General features: G+C 41.2%; 3 protein-coding genes across 3 annotated transcripts; all 3 read left to right on the top strand.

Moving 5' to 3' along the window:
- The first annotated feature begins 327 nt into the window (after positions 1 to 327).
- LOC130116362 (odorant receptor 131-2-like) lies at positions 328 to 1,281 on the top strand. The gene has a single exon (XM_056284279.1). It carries the CDS (start codon positions 328 to 330, stop codon positions 1,279 to 1,281), a length of 954 nt encoding a protein of 317 aa, XP_056140254.1.
- Positions 1,282 to 7,419: 6,138 nt separating this feature from the next.
- LOC130116363 (odorant receptor 131-2-like) lies at positions 7,420 to 8,379 on the top strand. Its single transcript, XM_056284280.1, has one exon. It carries the CDS (start codon positions 7,420 to 7,422, stop codon positions 8,377 to 8,379), a length of 960 nt encoding a protein of 319 aa, XP_056140255.1.
- A 6,211-nt stretch (positions 8,380 to 14,590) lies between these two features.
- On the top strand, positions 14,591 to 15,472 carry LOC130116364 (odorant receptor 131-2-like). The gene has a single exon (XM_056284281.1). The coding sequence runs from the start codon at positions 14,591 to 14,593 to the stop codon at positions 15,470 to 15,472; it is 882 nt and encodes a 293-aa protein (XP_056140256.1).
- The last annotated feature ends 1,894 nt before the right edge of the window (positions 15,473 to 17,366 follow it).

Genomic DNA, 17,366 nt, shown 5'->3' on the forward strand with positions numbered 1-17,366 from the left:
GACACAAGGCAAGGACTTCCAACTGCTGACAACACAGGTCATACACAATTTTAAGTTCTTTGTGTAAACCTAATGCTCCAAAGGTACCGGATGATTTCTGCACTTTGTGGATTTTTGATGCACTGATCTTCAGTCCAGTCAAGTTTATTTATACAGCCCTATAGTCAGTGTCTCAGAGGGTGTTATAGTAACACAGGGAAAAACAGGTAAATACAGTGGACAACAATGGATATCACACTCTAACCGTAAACCCATAATTCTCATTGAGGTCACAAGATTTATTTTTATTTTTATTTTTTTCTGGAATATTGACCAGGGAAACAACTGATGGCCAATGTTACCAGTGGCCTGTTACCAAGACAAGACATGATGGTATTTGCCATTATGTCAGTCGGGTCTAGCTGTACTTTCCTCTACATAAATGGTGTTCTTTTGTTCACACTGAGAAGCAGGCCAGTGTTCTGTGAGACCTCCCGTTACATTCTGCTCTTCAACCTCCTACTCGCAGACACAGCTCAGCTCACATTGGGCGAAACTCTTTACTTACTGGCTGCTTGCAGAATAAGACCGACGCTCTACCTGTGTGGTGTTTTAGTCATGACCTCGATGCTCGTGGCAACCATTTCCCCTCTCACGCTGATGGTGATGTCAGTGGAGAGATACGTGGCCGTGTGCTTGCCACTGAGACACGCAGAAATTGTCACCATCAGGAGTACAGCTGTGGCCATCAACACCATTTGGGTCTTCAGTTTAGTTAATATCCTCATCCGGATTTTTATTTTACTAAGTCTGAAACATGACATCTTATCCAGTCAGCCCATGAGGCATTTCTGTTCCAAGGAGGCTTTTTTTTTTGCACCAATGTCTTATTACTATGATAAAGCCTATTCTGGCTTTGTCTTCATATCAGTAGGGTTGACAATTATTCTCTCTTATATTGGCGTGATGCTTGTAGCCAGGTCTGCATCCACAGACAAAGCTTCAGCCATTAAGGCAGGTAAAACACTCTTGCTCCACCTGATACAGCTTGGTTTGATTCTTCCCTCTACTATACACTCTGTCGTCCTCACACTCTTAGCAATTACAGCAGACAAGTTACTGGTGGTGCGTCTCCACAACATTTTCTTTGTTATCTGCCACATCCTCCCCAGGTGTTTGAGTGCTCTAATCTATGGCCTCAGAGACCAAACCATCAGACATGTTCTCATGTCTTACTTCAGCTGTCAACAGAAATGTTCGGTTTTCCCCACAAACGCTAATACCAACTGCATGTTAGAATAATTGCTTTCAGTAGTGCTTTATTCATACAGCAAAACCCAAATGAAATCTAAGTCTCATCTCCAGTGGTCTGTGACAAAAGTCACAAATAATGCAATAAAAGCAAGATAATATTCCACGATCAATGAGTCACAGATAGACAAGAAAATAACACCAAATTAAGAGAAAAGCACATACATTTCTAAGTAAAAGACAAAATTCAAATTGATTTTTCATAAAATGAAACTCCTGTGTTTAAGAATATTTCCCCCTTTAAATGAATGACTTTTGAATGGAACATATAAAATTGACAGAGTGTGTCCATGGCATTTCACAAAGGTAACTATGCATTTGACAAGTCATTTATCCAATGTTTTTCTCTTTAGTCAACTGGAAACAAAAAGATCCTGTAATCCTTATTCCAGTAAACATGAATGAAGAGTGAATCGATTTTAAATTTGTTGCACTTACTGCACATTGTGAAGTTTTTTCTTTTATGATGCAATGTAGGCAGCTATGTTTGCTTCGACCTGCCTGTGCAAGGGGATCAGAGAAAATACTGTTTTCTTTTTGAGATAAAAAAAATATGTCATGTCATTCATATTATACCTGGTTTTCTGTTACAGCCTTTTAGTGGATCACAACATTATTTTTCCTCGAAATATTCATTGTCAAATCCTTTCACTGAAATACCGATGCTAGTTGACAGATAGTGAGCTCTATTCTCTTACTGATGCTTTGTTTATGCCTGTAACAGCTGTAAACGTTTTTCTTTTTTTTTTATTTCCACCCCCGTTTTTTCCCCAATTGGACCTTGTCAATCACCCTGTTCTCTGAGCCGTCCCGGTCGCTGGTCCACCCCCTCTGCCGATCCGAGGACGGCTGCAGACTACCACATGCCTCCTCCGATACATGTGGAGTTGCCAGCCGCTTCTTTTTCACCTGACGGTGAGGAGTTTCGCCAGGGGGACGTAGCGTATGGGAGGATCAAGCAAATCCCCCTCCAAACAGGCACCCTGACCGGCCAGAGGAGGCGCCAGTGCAGCGAACAGGACACATGCCCACATCCGGCTTCCCGCCCGCAGACACGGCCAATTGTGACTGTAGGGACGCCCAACCAAGCCGGAGGTAACACGGGGATTCGATCCGGCGATTCCCGTATTGGTAGGCAACGGAATAGACCGCTACGCTACTCAGACGACTTTTTTATTTTTTATTTTTATTTATTTATTTATTCATTTACAACTGTAAACTTTTAATCAAGTAAAGCTAATTGTGTTTTGTGGGTGTAACGAAGTAGGTTATTATCCATGTCTTTGACAGGATATGCAAATATTCAAATTGAAGTTCTACTATGTCCTCCAAAATTACTTTTGCTAATGAAGTTCTGTACTGTACTTCAAAAGGAAGGGAGATGTTAAAGCAGCAGGCCAGAGTGTTGTGTCATGATGCCTTGCATGTATGTACCTGCCCTTTTGCAGTCAAGGTCAATATTTGATACTTGTGGTCACAAGGCACAAAAGTAACAAGAAATACCAGTGATAAAAAATATGCAATACCTCATCTAACTTACTTACCTAAACCCTTATCTTTCACACATTGTGACACATAACCACCTCTCTTTTATCTGTTTTATGTATCACTTAGTAACAGTGGCGTCTCTGGCATGGAAAGCCTGGTGGTGCACAATAAACTCTGTATGGGCAGCATCCGACTCGTCAATGAAACCACACACAAACCTACTTGCTCAATGAATCCAAACACAAACGCACCTCAGCAATGAATGAAATCACAAATGCACACATTAACATAACATGGCGCAGGAGTTAGCGCAAGTGGAGACAAGGATATGAATGACATCGTCAATAACGGCATTTGATCTCACACACCTCGTATATTACCTTGTTATACATCATAGCACTACAAATCCAAAGTTATCAAGCAGCAGGGGTTAAATTGGGATTTGTTATGTGTGTGTGTGTGTGTGTGTGTGTGTGTGTGTGTGTGTGTGTGTGTGTGTGTGTGTGTGTGTGTGTGTGTGTGTGTGTGAGTGTGTGTGTGTGTGAGGGGGGTCTTTGGTTTCAGGGTTCCATGGGTTTACGTGTGTGTGCATAGACTGCAAAACTTGATTGATATCATTTGACAAACTGTAAATAAAATATAACCGGGTGAGACAACTCTGCTCTGAACACTGGAACGCTAATCAAAGTCATTCTAGATCTAGACACTGTTGGCAGTGCACAAAACTACAGCTGATGACAATAAAATCTCTCTATAAGTGCACTCTCTTGTGTATCTGTATCAGCGGTGTTGTTACCACTAAATAAGAGAATAATACAAAATATGAATAGAACACAGTCTCTTTGATAGTTACATTAATCTGGAATTAATTCATGTTACAAATATACACAGGCTGCCAACAACTTTTCAAATTTTCCAAACCTGTCCATGAATCAGGACGAAACATCATTTTCCCCAGCTCACAGAAGTGCAACACAAAGACAAAAACACATATCCAAAAACTACAAGAACTTCAAGAACACACATACTAACACATATCTAACCTAACACATATATCCAAACTAAAAAAACTGTCCAAGGGAACGAACGCCAGCCAGGATGACTATTGAAACTGCTGGTCTGCATGGGCAAGCAGTTAGCTTAGCCTGCCCCGCTTCTGCATCCTGTCGGATCGCCCTTGGTGTTACCCCCTCAGTCACAGCTCCAGGCAGGGCCGTGGTCCCTGAGCCCACAAGACGCAGCAGACCAAGTTCTCCTAACCGATGCAGCGCCAGCTCTCCCCGCCAACAAACAAAGACAAAACTTAACTGCAGACGTGGACAAAGACACTGCATGGATGGTACTGGGTGAGTCCGCTGCAAACGTGAATTCGCGCCGCCATCTTCCCACAACTATCTAGCATTAGCATAATTTGGTAAAATCCAAACATTGTTTAAGCAGACTATCAGAGTGATTTATATTCTGTTATTAAACCTGTCAGTTTCTGACCTATTTTTCTCCCTGCCTGGCCATATGCCACTGGCCTCCAGCCCAACTTGATTAACAGTATGGTTCACAGTCACAAAGTTAAGCCTAGCAAAGTGGCGCTGGCTGCTGATATTACTGCCATACCTAGCTAGCTAAAATATACTTAGCATAAAAAGTAAGGCAATTTGTGTTTGGTAGATTATTTCTTTGTTGTAACAATGCTTCTTGGCAATAAATCTTAAACTGTTGGAGAGCTTGTTTATTTCCCTTTTAAATGGTGCCACATTTGTAAGGAACATGCATTTGTGGGATGAGCTGCAGAGCTGAGTATGTGGGTTGTGCCCATGAAAAATTTGCCAAATCTTCTCTGACAATGCCAAACAGCTTATTTTACTGTTGCTGTTGACTCTTGTTTTGAGCTTCTGGTACCCCAGGTGCTGACAATCAGCTGCCTGATATAAGATTTATTGCCAAGAAGCATTGTTACAACAAAGAAATAATCTACCAAACACAAATTTCTTTACTTTTTTCAAAGTTTAGATTACTTGTCTGTCTGAGGATATAATAAGTTTTCCTTGATTTAAAACTAAAAAATGTGATGATAATGATTGACCAAGGTTGCTGGTTTGTCGTTAATTAAGTTTACAGCAGTTTAGTAAAAGGTTGTAACTTTCACTGCTATTAAAGAACACACACTGACAGGGCTTGTAACTGAGCATTGCTTTTATTTGCAGTTGATGTCGGCCACAGTCACGCCGTACAGACTGTGATTATCATAAAATGAACTCACAGGTCGTCTCTCTCTGCATATAGTCCCGTCCCACCACCCTTTGACCCGGCAACAGCGCACTACCCCGCTGGAACTGCAAAACATCTCCCATCCAACTGCGTACAACCAACACTCACACCCCCATGGAGGGGGGAGAGGGGGAGAAAATCGGAGGTACCCTAGTGAGGAACAAAAGCTCAACTGCAGCCTAACTGGAAATAGAGCATCTCCTGGGAAATTCTTTGTGCTAACTAGCAGCATTTTCTGTCCCATTTCATCAGTGCCGCAGATAAGGGGCTAGGAGCAAAGTTATTTTTTCAGGTAATTAAATTAGCATCTGTGGGCCAAAATAACAGAAAGAATGTGTGTGAGTGTGTGATAAGAGAGCGAGCGGGAGAGAGAGAGAGAGAGAGTGAGTGAGTGAGTGAGTGAGTGAGCAAAAGAGTTTAAAAGACTATTAAGACAGACAGGGATCAATGGGCCTCTTTTTCTTTTTTTAGACTACCCGTTTCCCTGTGAGACCTTAAAAAAGTTAAAGGTGTAGAGAGAGAGAGGATACAGAGAGGAGACAGAGAGGAGACAGAGAGAGAGAGACTTTGGCAATAAAGAATAAATAAATCTGATCTCCTATATGTATCCCAGGACGTGAAATAAACAGTGACAGCTACCTATGTGTGAGACTGAAACCCCTTCCACACAGCCACGCTCCACCATTCCTAAACTGCAATCAAACAGAACAAACTGCGGTTAAACATTGACACAGGTTGAGATTCAAACAAGGTATTACACCCGAAAACATTACCGCCTGTGAACAGGGTCCAGGGTCTGTCCTGACAAAAGAGAAGGTCCAGATTATCGTAACAATCTCCTGAGTGGCAACTTTTTTCTTTTTCTTTTTTCTTTTTGGCACACAGACCGCAAAAAAAGTTTGTTTTCTATAAAAATCACAAACCCTTGGCAAAGGATCTCTCCATCACTCTTGTCACAACATCATTTATAAAAACTTAAAAAAAAGCAAACTCAAACAAAACAACACCAAAAAAAGACAAAAAGACAGAAGAGAGAGGGGTTTATGGTTAAAGCTGTAAAAATACACACATATTGCCCAAACATAGAGAAGCACACAAGAGAAGCTCTTTACTTTTCTCTCTGAAAACTAATAAGATTTTGGTTGGGGTGCAACACGCGATCAGACCTGCTGAGTTTAAATGGCGTGTGCGAGGCAGCTGCATGAGCACGGTCATATTCTGCACTTACTTAAAGTATTAAAGGTTGGCGTTTGGTCAAAGCATGAGGAAAAAGTTGTCTCTTTGAAAGGGGAGGTTTGTGTGGTTCTTAGGTTGCCACCTCGACTGGCACTGATGACCTTATGACCACAGCTCCTACCTGCACATGTGCAATAGAGGCTTTGAACATGGCCCACCCATGACCCCAGCCTCCCTCGAGATACACGAGAACTTCTTCTGGAGGTGGGATTTTAACACCTCACAGATAGGGGCCTCTGCCAGACATTCCCAGTTCCCCCTCACTACACGTTTGCCAGGTCTGTCCGGCAGCCTTCCCCGCCATCTGATCCAACTCACCACCGAGTGGTGATCAGTTGACAGCTCTGCTCCTCTCTTCACCCAAGTGTCCAAAACATATGGCCGCAGATCACATTATATGACCACAAAGTCTATCATCGATCTTCAGCCTAAGCTGTTGTAATACCAAGTACACTTAGGAACTACCTTAAGTAAAAACATTAAATCATAATTCTGAATTAAAAAGTCACAATTCTGAGAAAAAAAAACAGGAATATGATATAGTTTTACAGCTTCAAGAAAAAAACAATATGAATTTTGAGACATAAAGCCAGAATTACAAAAAAAGGGTGGAATCTTCCTACCTCCGTTGTGTACATGGGAATGGGTGGGTTAAGGAATTACATCACCCATTTCTAAATTGTTGATGACACCGACACATGATGGTGTAATGTGAAGTGGGTGATATAAGCAATCCTCATATAATTGGAGTGTAGGCAGGTCAGCCCTGTCCTTGCAGATACAAGGCAAAGACTGCCAGCTGTTAAATGACAACAAGGGACCTAAATGATTCTGAGTTGCTTGTGTAAACAGGACTCTGTGCTCCAAAGGCGCTGGAAGGTTTTTTGACTGTTTTGACTGATCTTGCACTTTATTGTGGTATCTTTTCTGCCTTTTTTCTTCAGACAAGTCAAGTTTACCTGTGGAGCTCTGTAGTCACAGTTACAATACCGAAGGCGTCGTAGTCAAATAGGGGAAAGTGATTCCAGTGAACAACAATGGACATCACTCACCAACTTCACAGTGATTCTCATTAAGGACAAGAGACATTTATTTTTGTTTTTAATTCTTGTCCTGAAATGCTGACTTCAGAAAAAACTTATGGCTAATACTACTGATGGCCTGCTATACCAGGCAAGAGAAGAGATGATGGCATTTGCCTTTGTGTCAGTCGGGTCTTGCTGTGCTTTCCTCTACATTAATTGTGTTCTTTTGTTCACACTGAGAAGCAGGCCAGTGTTCTGTGAGACCTCCCGTTACATTCTTCTCTTCAACCTCCTACTCGCAGACACAGCTCAGCTGACATTGAGCGAAACTCTTTACTTACTGGCTGCTTGCAGAATAAGACTGACGCTCTATCTGTGTAGTGTTTTAGTCATGACCTCGATGCTCGTGGCATCCATTTCCCCTCTCACACTGATGGTGATGTCAGTGGAGAGATACGTGGCCGTGTGCTTGCCGCTGAGACATGCAGAAATTGTCACCATCAGGAGCACAGCTGTGGCCGTCACCACCATTTGGGTCTTCAGTTTAGTTAATATCCTCATCCGGATTTTTATTTTACTAAATCTGAAACATGACATCTTATCCAGTCAGCCCATGAGGCATTTCTGTTCCAAGGAGGCTTTTTTTTTTGCACCAATGTCTTATTACTATGACAAAGCCTATTCTGGCTTTGTCTTCATATCAGTAGGGATGACAATTATTCTCTCTTATATTGGCGTGATGCTTGTAGCCAGGTCTGCGTCCACAGACAAAGCTTCAGCCATTAAGGCAGGTAAAACACTCTTGCTCCACCTGATACAGCTTGGTTTGATTCTTCCCTCTACTATACACTCTGTCATCCTCACACTCTTAGCAATTACAGCAGACAAGTTACTGGTGGTGCGTCTCCACAACATTTTCTTTGTTATCTGCCACATCCTCCCCAGGTGTTTGAGTGCTCTAATCTATGGCCTCAGAGACCAAACCATCAGACATGTTCTCATGTCTTACTTCAGCTGTCAACAGAAATGTTCGGTTTTCCCCACAAACGCTAATACCAACTGCATGTTAGAATAATTGCTTTCAGTAGTGCTTTATTCATACAGCAAAACCCAAATGAAATCTAAGTCTCATCTCCAGTGGTCTGTGACAAAAGTCACAAATAATGCAATAAAAGCAAGATAATATTCCACGATCAATGAGTCACATATAAACAAGAAAATAACACCAAAATTAAGAGAAAAGCACATACATTTCTAAGTAAAAGACAAAATTCAAATTGATTTTTCATAAAATGAAACTCCTGTGTTTAAGAATATTTCCCCCTTTAAATGAATGACTTTTGAATGGAACATATAAAATTGACAGAGTGTGTGTCCATGGCATTTCACAAAGATAACTATGCATTTGACAAGTCATTTATCTAATGTTTTTCTCTTTAGTCAACTGGAAACAAAAAGATCCTGTAATCCTTATTCCAGTAAACATGAATGAAGAGTGAATCGATTTTAAATTTGTTGCACTTACTGCACATTGTGAAGTTTTTTCTTTTATGATGCAATGTAGGCAGCTATGTTTGCTTCGACCTGCCTGTGCAAGGGGATCAGAGAAAATACTGTTTTCTTTTTGAGATAAAAAAAATATGTCATGTCATTCATATTATACCTGGTTTTCTGTTACAGCCTTTTAGTGGATCACAACATTATTTTTCCTCGAAATATTCATTGTCAAATCCTTTCACTGAAATACCGATGCTAGTTGACAGATAGTGAGCTCTATTCTCTTACTGATGCTTTGTTTATGCCTGTAACAGCTGTAAACGTTTTTCTTTTTTTTTGATTTCCACCCCCGTTTTTTTCCCCAATTGGACCTTGTCAATCACCCTGTTCTCTGAGCCGTCCCGGTCGCTGGTCCACCCCCTCTGCCGATCCGAGGACGGCTGCAGACTACCACATGCCTCCTCCGATACATGTGGAGTTGCCAGCCGCTTCTTTTTCACCTGACGGTGAGGAGTTTCGCCAGGGGGACGTAGCGTATGGGAGGATCAAGCAAATCCCCCTCCAAACAGGCACCCTGACCGGCCAGAGGAGGCGCCAGTGCAGCGAACAGGACACATGCCCACATCCGGCTTCCCGCCCGCAGACACGGCCAATTGTGACTGTAGGGACGCCCAACCAAGCCGGAGGTAACACGGGGATTCGATCCGGCGATTCCCGTATTGGTAGGCAACGGAATAGACCGCTACGCTACTCAGACGACTTTTTTATTTTTTATTTTTATTTATTTATTCATTTACAACTGTAAACTTTTAATCAAGTAAAAGCTAATTGTGTTTTGTGGGTGTAACGAAGTAGGTTATTATCCATGTCTTTGACAGGATATGCAAATATTCAAATTGAAGTTCTACTATGTCCTCCAAAATTACTTTTGCTAATGAAGTTCTGTACTGTACTTCAAAAGGAAGGGAGATGTTGAAGCAGCAGGCCAGAGTGTTGTGTCATGATGCCTTGCATGTATGTACCTGCCCTTTTGCAGTCAAGGTCAATATTTGATACTTGTGGTCACAAGGCACAAAAGTAACAAGAAATACCAGTGATAAAAAATATGCAATACCTCATCTAACTTACTTACCTAAACCCTTATCTTTCACACATTGTGACACATAACCACCTCTCTTTTATCTGTTTTATGTATCACTTAGTAACAGTGGCGTCTCTGGCATGGAAAGCCTGGTGGTGCACAATAAACTCTGTATGGGCAGCATCCGACTCGTCAATGAAACCACACACAAACCTACTTGCTCAATGAATCCAAACACAAACGCACCTCAGCAATGAATGAAATCACAAATGCACACATTAACATAACATGGCGCAGGAGTTAGCGCAAGTGGAGACAAGGATATGAATGACATCGTCAATAACGGCATTTGATCTCACACACCTCGTATATTACCTTGTTATACATCATAGCACTACAAATCCAAAGTTATCAAGCAGCAGGGGTTAAATTGGGATTTGTTATGTGTGTGTGTGTGTGTGTGTGTGTGTGTGTGTGTGTGTGTGTGTGTGTGTGTGTGTGTGTGTGTGTGTGTGTGTGTGTGAGGGGGGTCTTTGGTTTCAGGGTTCCATGGGTTTACGTGTGTGTGCATAGACTGCAAAACTTGATTGATATCATTTGACAAACTGTAAATAAAATATAACCGGGTGAGACAACTCTGCTCTGAACACTGGAACGCTAATCAAAGTCATTCTAGATCTAGACACTGTTGGCAGTGCACAAAACTACAGCTGATGACAATAAAATCTCTCTATAAGTGCACTCTCTTGTGTATCTGTATCAGCGGTGTTGTTACCACTAAATAAGAGAATAATACAAAATATGAATAGAACACAGTCTCTTTGATAGTTACATTAATCTGGAATTAATTCATGTTACAAATATACACAGGCTGCAAACAACTTTTCAAATTTTCCAAACCTGTCCATGAATCAGGACGAAACATCATTTTCCCCAGCTCACAGAAGTGCAACACAAAGACAAAAACACATATCCAAAAACTACAAGAACTTCAAGAACACACATACTAACACATATCTAACATAACACATATATCCAAACTAAAAAAACTGTCCAAGGGAACGAACGCCAGCCAGGATGACTATTGAAACTGATGGTCTGCATGGGCAAGCAGTTAGCTTAGCCTGCCCCGCTTCTGCATCCTGTCGGATCGCCCTTGGTGTTACCCCCTCAGTCACAGCTCCAGGCAGGGCCGTGGTCCCTGAGCCCACAAGACGCAGCAGACCAAGTTCTCCTAACCAATGCAGCGCCAGCTCTCCCCGCCAACAAACAAAGACAAAACTTAACTGCAGACGTGGACAAAGACACTGCATGGATGGTACTGGGTGAGTCCGCTGCAAACGTGAATTCGCGCCGCCATTTTCCCACAACTATCTAGCATTAGCATAATTTGGTAAAATCCAAACATTGTTTAAGCAGACTATCAGAGTGATTTATATTCTGTTATTAAACCTGCCAGTTTCTGACCTATTTTCCTCCCTGCCTGGCCATATGCCACTGGCCTCCAGCCCAACTTGATTAACGGTATGGTTCACAGTCACAGAGTTAAGCCTAGCAAAGTGGCACTGGCTGCTGATATTACTGCCATACCTAGCTAGCTAAAATATACTTAGCACAAAAAGTAAGGCAATTTGTGTTTGGTAGATTATTTCTTTGTTGTAACAATGCTTCTTGGCAATAAATCTTATACCGTTGGAGAGCTTGTTTATTTCCCTTTTAAATGGTGCCACATTTGTAAGGAACATGCATTTGTGGGATGAGCTGCAGAGCTGAGTATGTGGGTTTTGCCCATGAAAAACTTGCCAAATCTTCTCTGCCAATGCCAAACAGCTTATTTTGCTGTTGCTGTTGACTCTTGTTTTGAGCTTCTGGTACCCCAGGTGCTGACAATCAGCTGCCTGGTATAAGATTTATTGCCAAGAAGCATTGTTACAACAAAGAAATAATCTACCAAACACAAATTTCCTTACTTTTTTCCTAAGTTTAGATTACTTGTCTGTCTGAGGATATAATACGTTTTCCTTGATTTAAAACTAAAAAAATGTGATGATAATGATTGACCAAGGTTGCTGGTTTGTCGTTAATTAAGTTTACAGCAGTTTAGTAAAAGGTTGTAACTTTCACTGCTATTAAAGAACACACACTGACAGGGCTTGTAACTGAGCATTGCTTTTATTTGCAGTTGATGTCGGCCACAGTCACGCCGTACAGACTGTGATTATCATAAAATGAACTCACAGGTCGTCTCTCTCTGCATATAGTCCTGTCCCACCACCCTTTGACCCGGCAACAGCGCACTACCCCGCCGGAACTGCAAAACATCTCCCATCCAACTGCGTACAACCAACACTCACACCCCCATGGAGGGGGGAGAGGGGGAGAAAATCGGAGGTACCCTAGTGAGGAACAAAAGCTCAACTGCAGCTTAACTGGAAATAGAGCATCTTCTGGGAAATTCTTTGTGCTAACTAGCAGCATTTTCTGTCCCATTTCATCAGTGCCACAGATAAGGGGCTAGGAGCAAAGTTATTTTTTCAGGTAATTAAATTAGCATCTGTGGGCCAAAATAACAGAAAGAATGTGTGTGAGGTTGTGATAAGAGAGAGAGAAAGAGAGAGAGAGAGAGAAGAGAGAGAGAGAGAGAGAGAGAGAGAGAGAGAGAGAGAGAGAGAGAGAGAGAGAGAGAGAGAGTGAGTGAGCAAAAGAGTTTCATGAGAAAAGGCAATTAAGACAGACAGCGATCAATGGGTCTCTTTTTCTTTTTTTAGATTACCTGTTTCCCTGTGAGACCTTAAAAAAGTTAAAGGTGTAGAGAGAGAGAGGATACAGAGAGGAGACAGAGAGAGAGAGACTTTAGCAATAAAAAATAAATAAATCTGATCTCCTATATGTATCCCAGGACGTGAAATAAACAGTGACAGCTACCTATGTGTGAGACTGAAACCCCTTCCACACAGCCACGCTCCACCATTCCTAAACTGCAATCGAACAGAACAAACTGCGGTTAAACATTGACACAGGTTGAGATTCAAACAAGGTATTACACCGAAAACATTACCGCCTGTGAACAGGGTCCAGGGTCTGTCCTGACAAAAGAGAAGGTCCAGATTATCGTAACAATCTCCTGAGTGGCAACTTTTTTCTTTTTCTTTTTCTTTTTGGCACACAGACCGCAAAAAAGTTTGTTTTCTATAAAAATCACAAACCCTTGGCAAAGGATCTCTCCATCACTCCTGTCACAACATCATTTATAAAAAAAAAAAACAAGCAAACCCAAACAAAACAACACCAAAAAAAGACAAAAAGACAGAAGAGAGAGGGGTTTATGGTTAAAGCTGTAAAAATACACACATATTGCCCAAACATAGAGAAGCACACAAGAAAAGCTCTTTACTTTTCTCTCTGAAAACAAGATTTTGGTTAGGGTGCAACACGCGATCAGACCTGCTGAGTTTAAACGCCGTGTGCGAGGCAGCTGCATGAGCACGGTCATATTCTGCACTTACTTAAAGTATTAAAGGTTGGCGTTTGGTCAAAGCATGAGGAAAAAAATTGTCTCTTTGAAAGGGGAGGTTTGTGTGGTTCTTAGGTTGCCACATCGACTGGCACTGATGACGTTATGACCACAGCTCCTACCTGCACATGTGCAATAGAGGCTTTGAACATGGCCCACCCATGACCCCAGCCTCCCTTGAGATACACGAGAACTTCTTCCGGAGGTGGGATTTGAACAACTCACAGATAGGGGCCTCTGCCAGACATTCCCAGTTCCCCCTCACTACACGTTTACCAGGTCTGTCCGGCAGCCTTCCCCGCCATCTGATCCAACTCACCACCAAGTGGTGATCAGTTGACAGCTCTGCTCCTCTCTTCACCCAAGTGTCCAAAACATATGACAGCAGATCTCATTATATGACCACAAAGTCTATCATCGATCTTCAGCCTAAGCTGTTGTGATACCAAGTACACTTATGAACTACCTTAAGTAAAAACATTAAATCATAATTCTGAATTAAAAAGTCACAATTCTGAGAAAAAAAAACAGGAATATGATATAGTTTTACAGCTTCAAGAAAAAAACAATATGAATTTTGAGACATAAAGCCAGAATTACAAAAAAAAGGGTGGAATCTTCCTACCTCCGTTAATGTTTGTGTACATGGGAATGGGTGGGTTAAGGAATTACATCACCCATTTCTGATGACACCGACACGTGATGGTGTAATGTGAAGTGGGTGATATAAGCAATCCTCATATAATTGGAGTGCAGGCAGGTCAGCCCTGTCCTTGCAGGCACAAGGCAAAGACTGCCAGCTGCTAAATGACAACATGGGACCTAAATGATTCTGAGTTGCTTGTGTAAACAGGACTCTGTGCTCCAAAGGCGCTGGAAGGTTTTTTGACTGTTTTGACTGATCTTGCACTTTATTGTGGTATCTTTTCTGCCTTTTTTCTTCAGACAAGTCAAGTTTACCTGTGCAGCTCTGTAGTCACAGTTACAATACCGAAGGCATTATAGTCACTAAGGGGGAAAAAAGGTGATTCCAGTGAACAACAATGGACATCACTCACCAACTTTACAGTGATTCTCATTAAGGACAAGAGACATTTATTTTTGTTTTTAATTGTTGTCCTGATATGCTGACTTCAGAAAAAACTTATGGCTAATACTACAGATGGCCTGCTATACCTGACAAGAGAAGAGTTGATGGTATTTGCCATTGTGTCAGTTGGGTCTTGCTGTACTTTCCTCTACATTAATTGTGTTCTTTTGTTTACACTGAGAAGCAGGCCAGTGTTCTGTGAGACCTCCCGTTACATTCTTCTCTTCAACCTCCTACTCGCAGACACAGCTCAGCTGACATTGAGCAAAACTCTTTTCTTACTGGCTGCTTGCAGAATAAGACTGACGCTCTATCTGTGTGGTGTTTTAGTCATGATCTTGATGCTCGTGGCAACCATTTCCCCTCTCATACTGATGGTGATGTCAGTGGAGAGATACGTGGCCGTGTGCTTCCCGCTGAGACATGCAGAAATCGTCACGATCAGGAATACAGCTGTAGTCATCAAAGTAATTTGGACCTTCAGTTTAGTCAATATCCTCATCCGGGTTTTTATTTTACTAAGTCTGAAACATGACATCTTACCCAGTCAGCCCATGAGGGATTTCTGTTCCAAGGAGTCTTTGCTTCTTCTACCAATGTCTTATTACTATGACAAAGCCTATTCTGGCTTTGTCTTCATATCAGTAGGGATGACAATTATTCTGTCTTATATTGGCGTGATGCTTGTAGCCAGGTCTGCCTCCACAGACAAAGCTTCAGCCATTAAGGCAGGTAAAACACTCTTGCTCCACCTGATACAGCTTGGTTTGATTCTTATCTCTACTGTGCACTCTGTCATCCTCACACTCTTCGCAAGTACAGCAGACAGGATGCTATTGGTACGTCTCTACAACATTTTCTTTGTTATCTTCCAAATCATGCCCAGGTGTCTGAGTGCTCTAATCTATGGGCTCAGAGACCAAACCATCAGACCTGTTCTCATGTCTTATTTGAGCTGTCTGGGCTGTTTGAGAACATTCAGTTGACCTCACAAAGTTGACTACTAACTGCCGGTTGAAGTAAAATTACTTCGATAGTAAGTCCATTAATAATATGCAGTTTGGGTTGGTGATCAGTTTGAGCGGCCTTGAACAAAAGTATCAAATAAAACAAGAGAATACAGAGGACAAAACCGACTGGAATAGCCATGGATAAATAAGAATATGAATTTTTCAGTAAGAAAGGGTTTAAAAAAATAAGAGTTTTCCAAATCTGATACTTTTCTCTTTAAACGAATGACTTGAAATGTCCATTAAAAGACAAGTATGTGTGCATTTGATTAATAATTCATGTAGTGTGTTTTGCAAAGTTGATGTAAAATAAAAGTTAATTGTATCTGAATTCCAGTAACTGTGGTGAAAGAATGCATTGGTTGAAATGTGTTGAGCTCATTTCACAAGCCTCTGTGGACTCTGACCTGCTTTTGCAAGGGGGCAAGAGAAAAAACATTTTTTAATTGAGATCAAAAATGTGTCATGTTATTGGTAATGTCATTTCGATTCAAGTTCAACTTTGTTGTAATATTTATTTAGAATACAATGAAATTATTGTGGTCTGGCTCTCTCTGCCTAAACACAAGGGACACAATGACAAAGGACTAAAGGACACATCATCCCCGCCCAAACCCCCTCCCAAAAAAACAAAAAACAAAACAGACTTTAACACAATGAGTTCATATATTATTTAAACAATATACTGTACACAATAACACACCAATGCAAGGTGCATATGGGTGTGTCGGCTGTTCAGCATCCTAACTGACTGTGAAAAGAAACTATTACTGAGTTGGGTGGTGTGTGATTTGATGCTCTGGTAACAGTTTTTAAATTAAAGGAGCGAGAACACAGCATGAACGGAGTGTCTTGTTCCCTAATGATGTTTTGGGGCTTTCCATTTGTAGCGAATGGTGTAAATTTTATGAAGTAGTGGTAGTTGACTGACTGTTTATGTAACCAAGTATCCATTTGTCCCTCTTTATGTAGCCGGGTGGTAAATCTGTTAAATATGTTAAATGATTTTCCACTTAAATTTAGTATAGTTTAACTGTTAATATATGTAATTGTTACACTGTCAAGCCATGTAAAATGTCATTTGATGTATTTAAATTGTGAAGCAGATTGTGAGTGTATTTTTATAGTTTTGGTTGTCATTGCATGTTTTGACCAGTAAGTGGCAGTGTTGCGGACTTTTATTGTAACTCCGTGCAAGTTATCCAAGTGCATCTTGGGTACTCTTTCTGCAAGTTATCCAAGTGCATCTTGGGTATTCTTTCTTTTTTTCTTGTGTGAACCACCTGAAGATTGCGGTGTGACGGTGCTCTGACTCCGTAGTAAGTAGGTGTAAATATCTTGTGAAATATACCTGTAACATTATTCCAAACAATATTGTATGTCGGTAATTTGACAAGATGGTTTGATTTAGACGCTACTGGAGTTGATGTTCGGTGATTTTGGGCGCGAGCCGTCGACCACTGTTCGCCATTGCAGGCATGACAAGGTAATGTTGGCGTGCATAAAGCCACACCATGCCATTGTATTTGGGTAGTAAGGGAAATGTAAAGGTTTTATATGCATTTGAATTCTGTTTAAAGGTAACTGACAGAGTGAGAAGTTGCGCAATCTTCAGGAAGTTCCACATGTCTTTGTTAAACCCTGTTTAACATACATAGTCCACTGCCGTATTTTGCACCGTATTTTGTATTTATTATTTTCCTTTTAAAATCTTTTCTGTTAAACTTGCCACATCCCTGAAAATTTATGAGCTGTTTGCTCGAAAGACACATGAATTTATGCACTCAGTAAAACGATCTGCATTCGAAGGTTCAAACAATAAAATTAAAGCTACAAGAACCCCGGAAGTAATTGTGTCCTGTGTGGTATC

Source organism: Lampris incognitus, chromosome 8 (genome assembly GCF_029633865.1).
Source record: "Lampris incognitus isolate fLamInc1 chromosome 8, fLamInc1.hap2, whole genome shotgun sequence".
Lineage (NCBI taxonomy): Eukaryota > Metazoa > Chordata > Actinopteri > Lampriformes > Lampridae > Lampris > Lampris incognitus.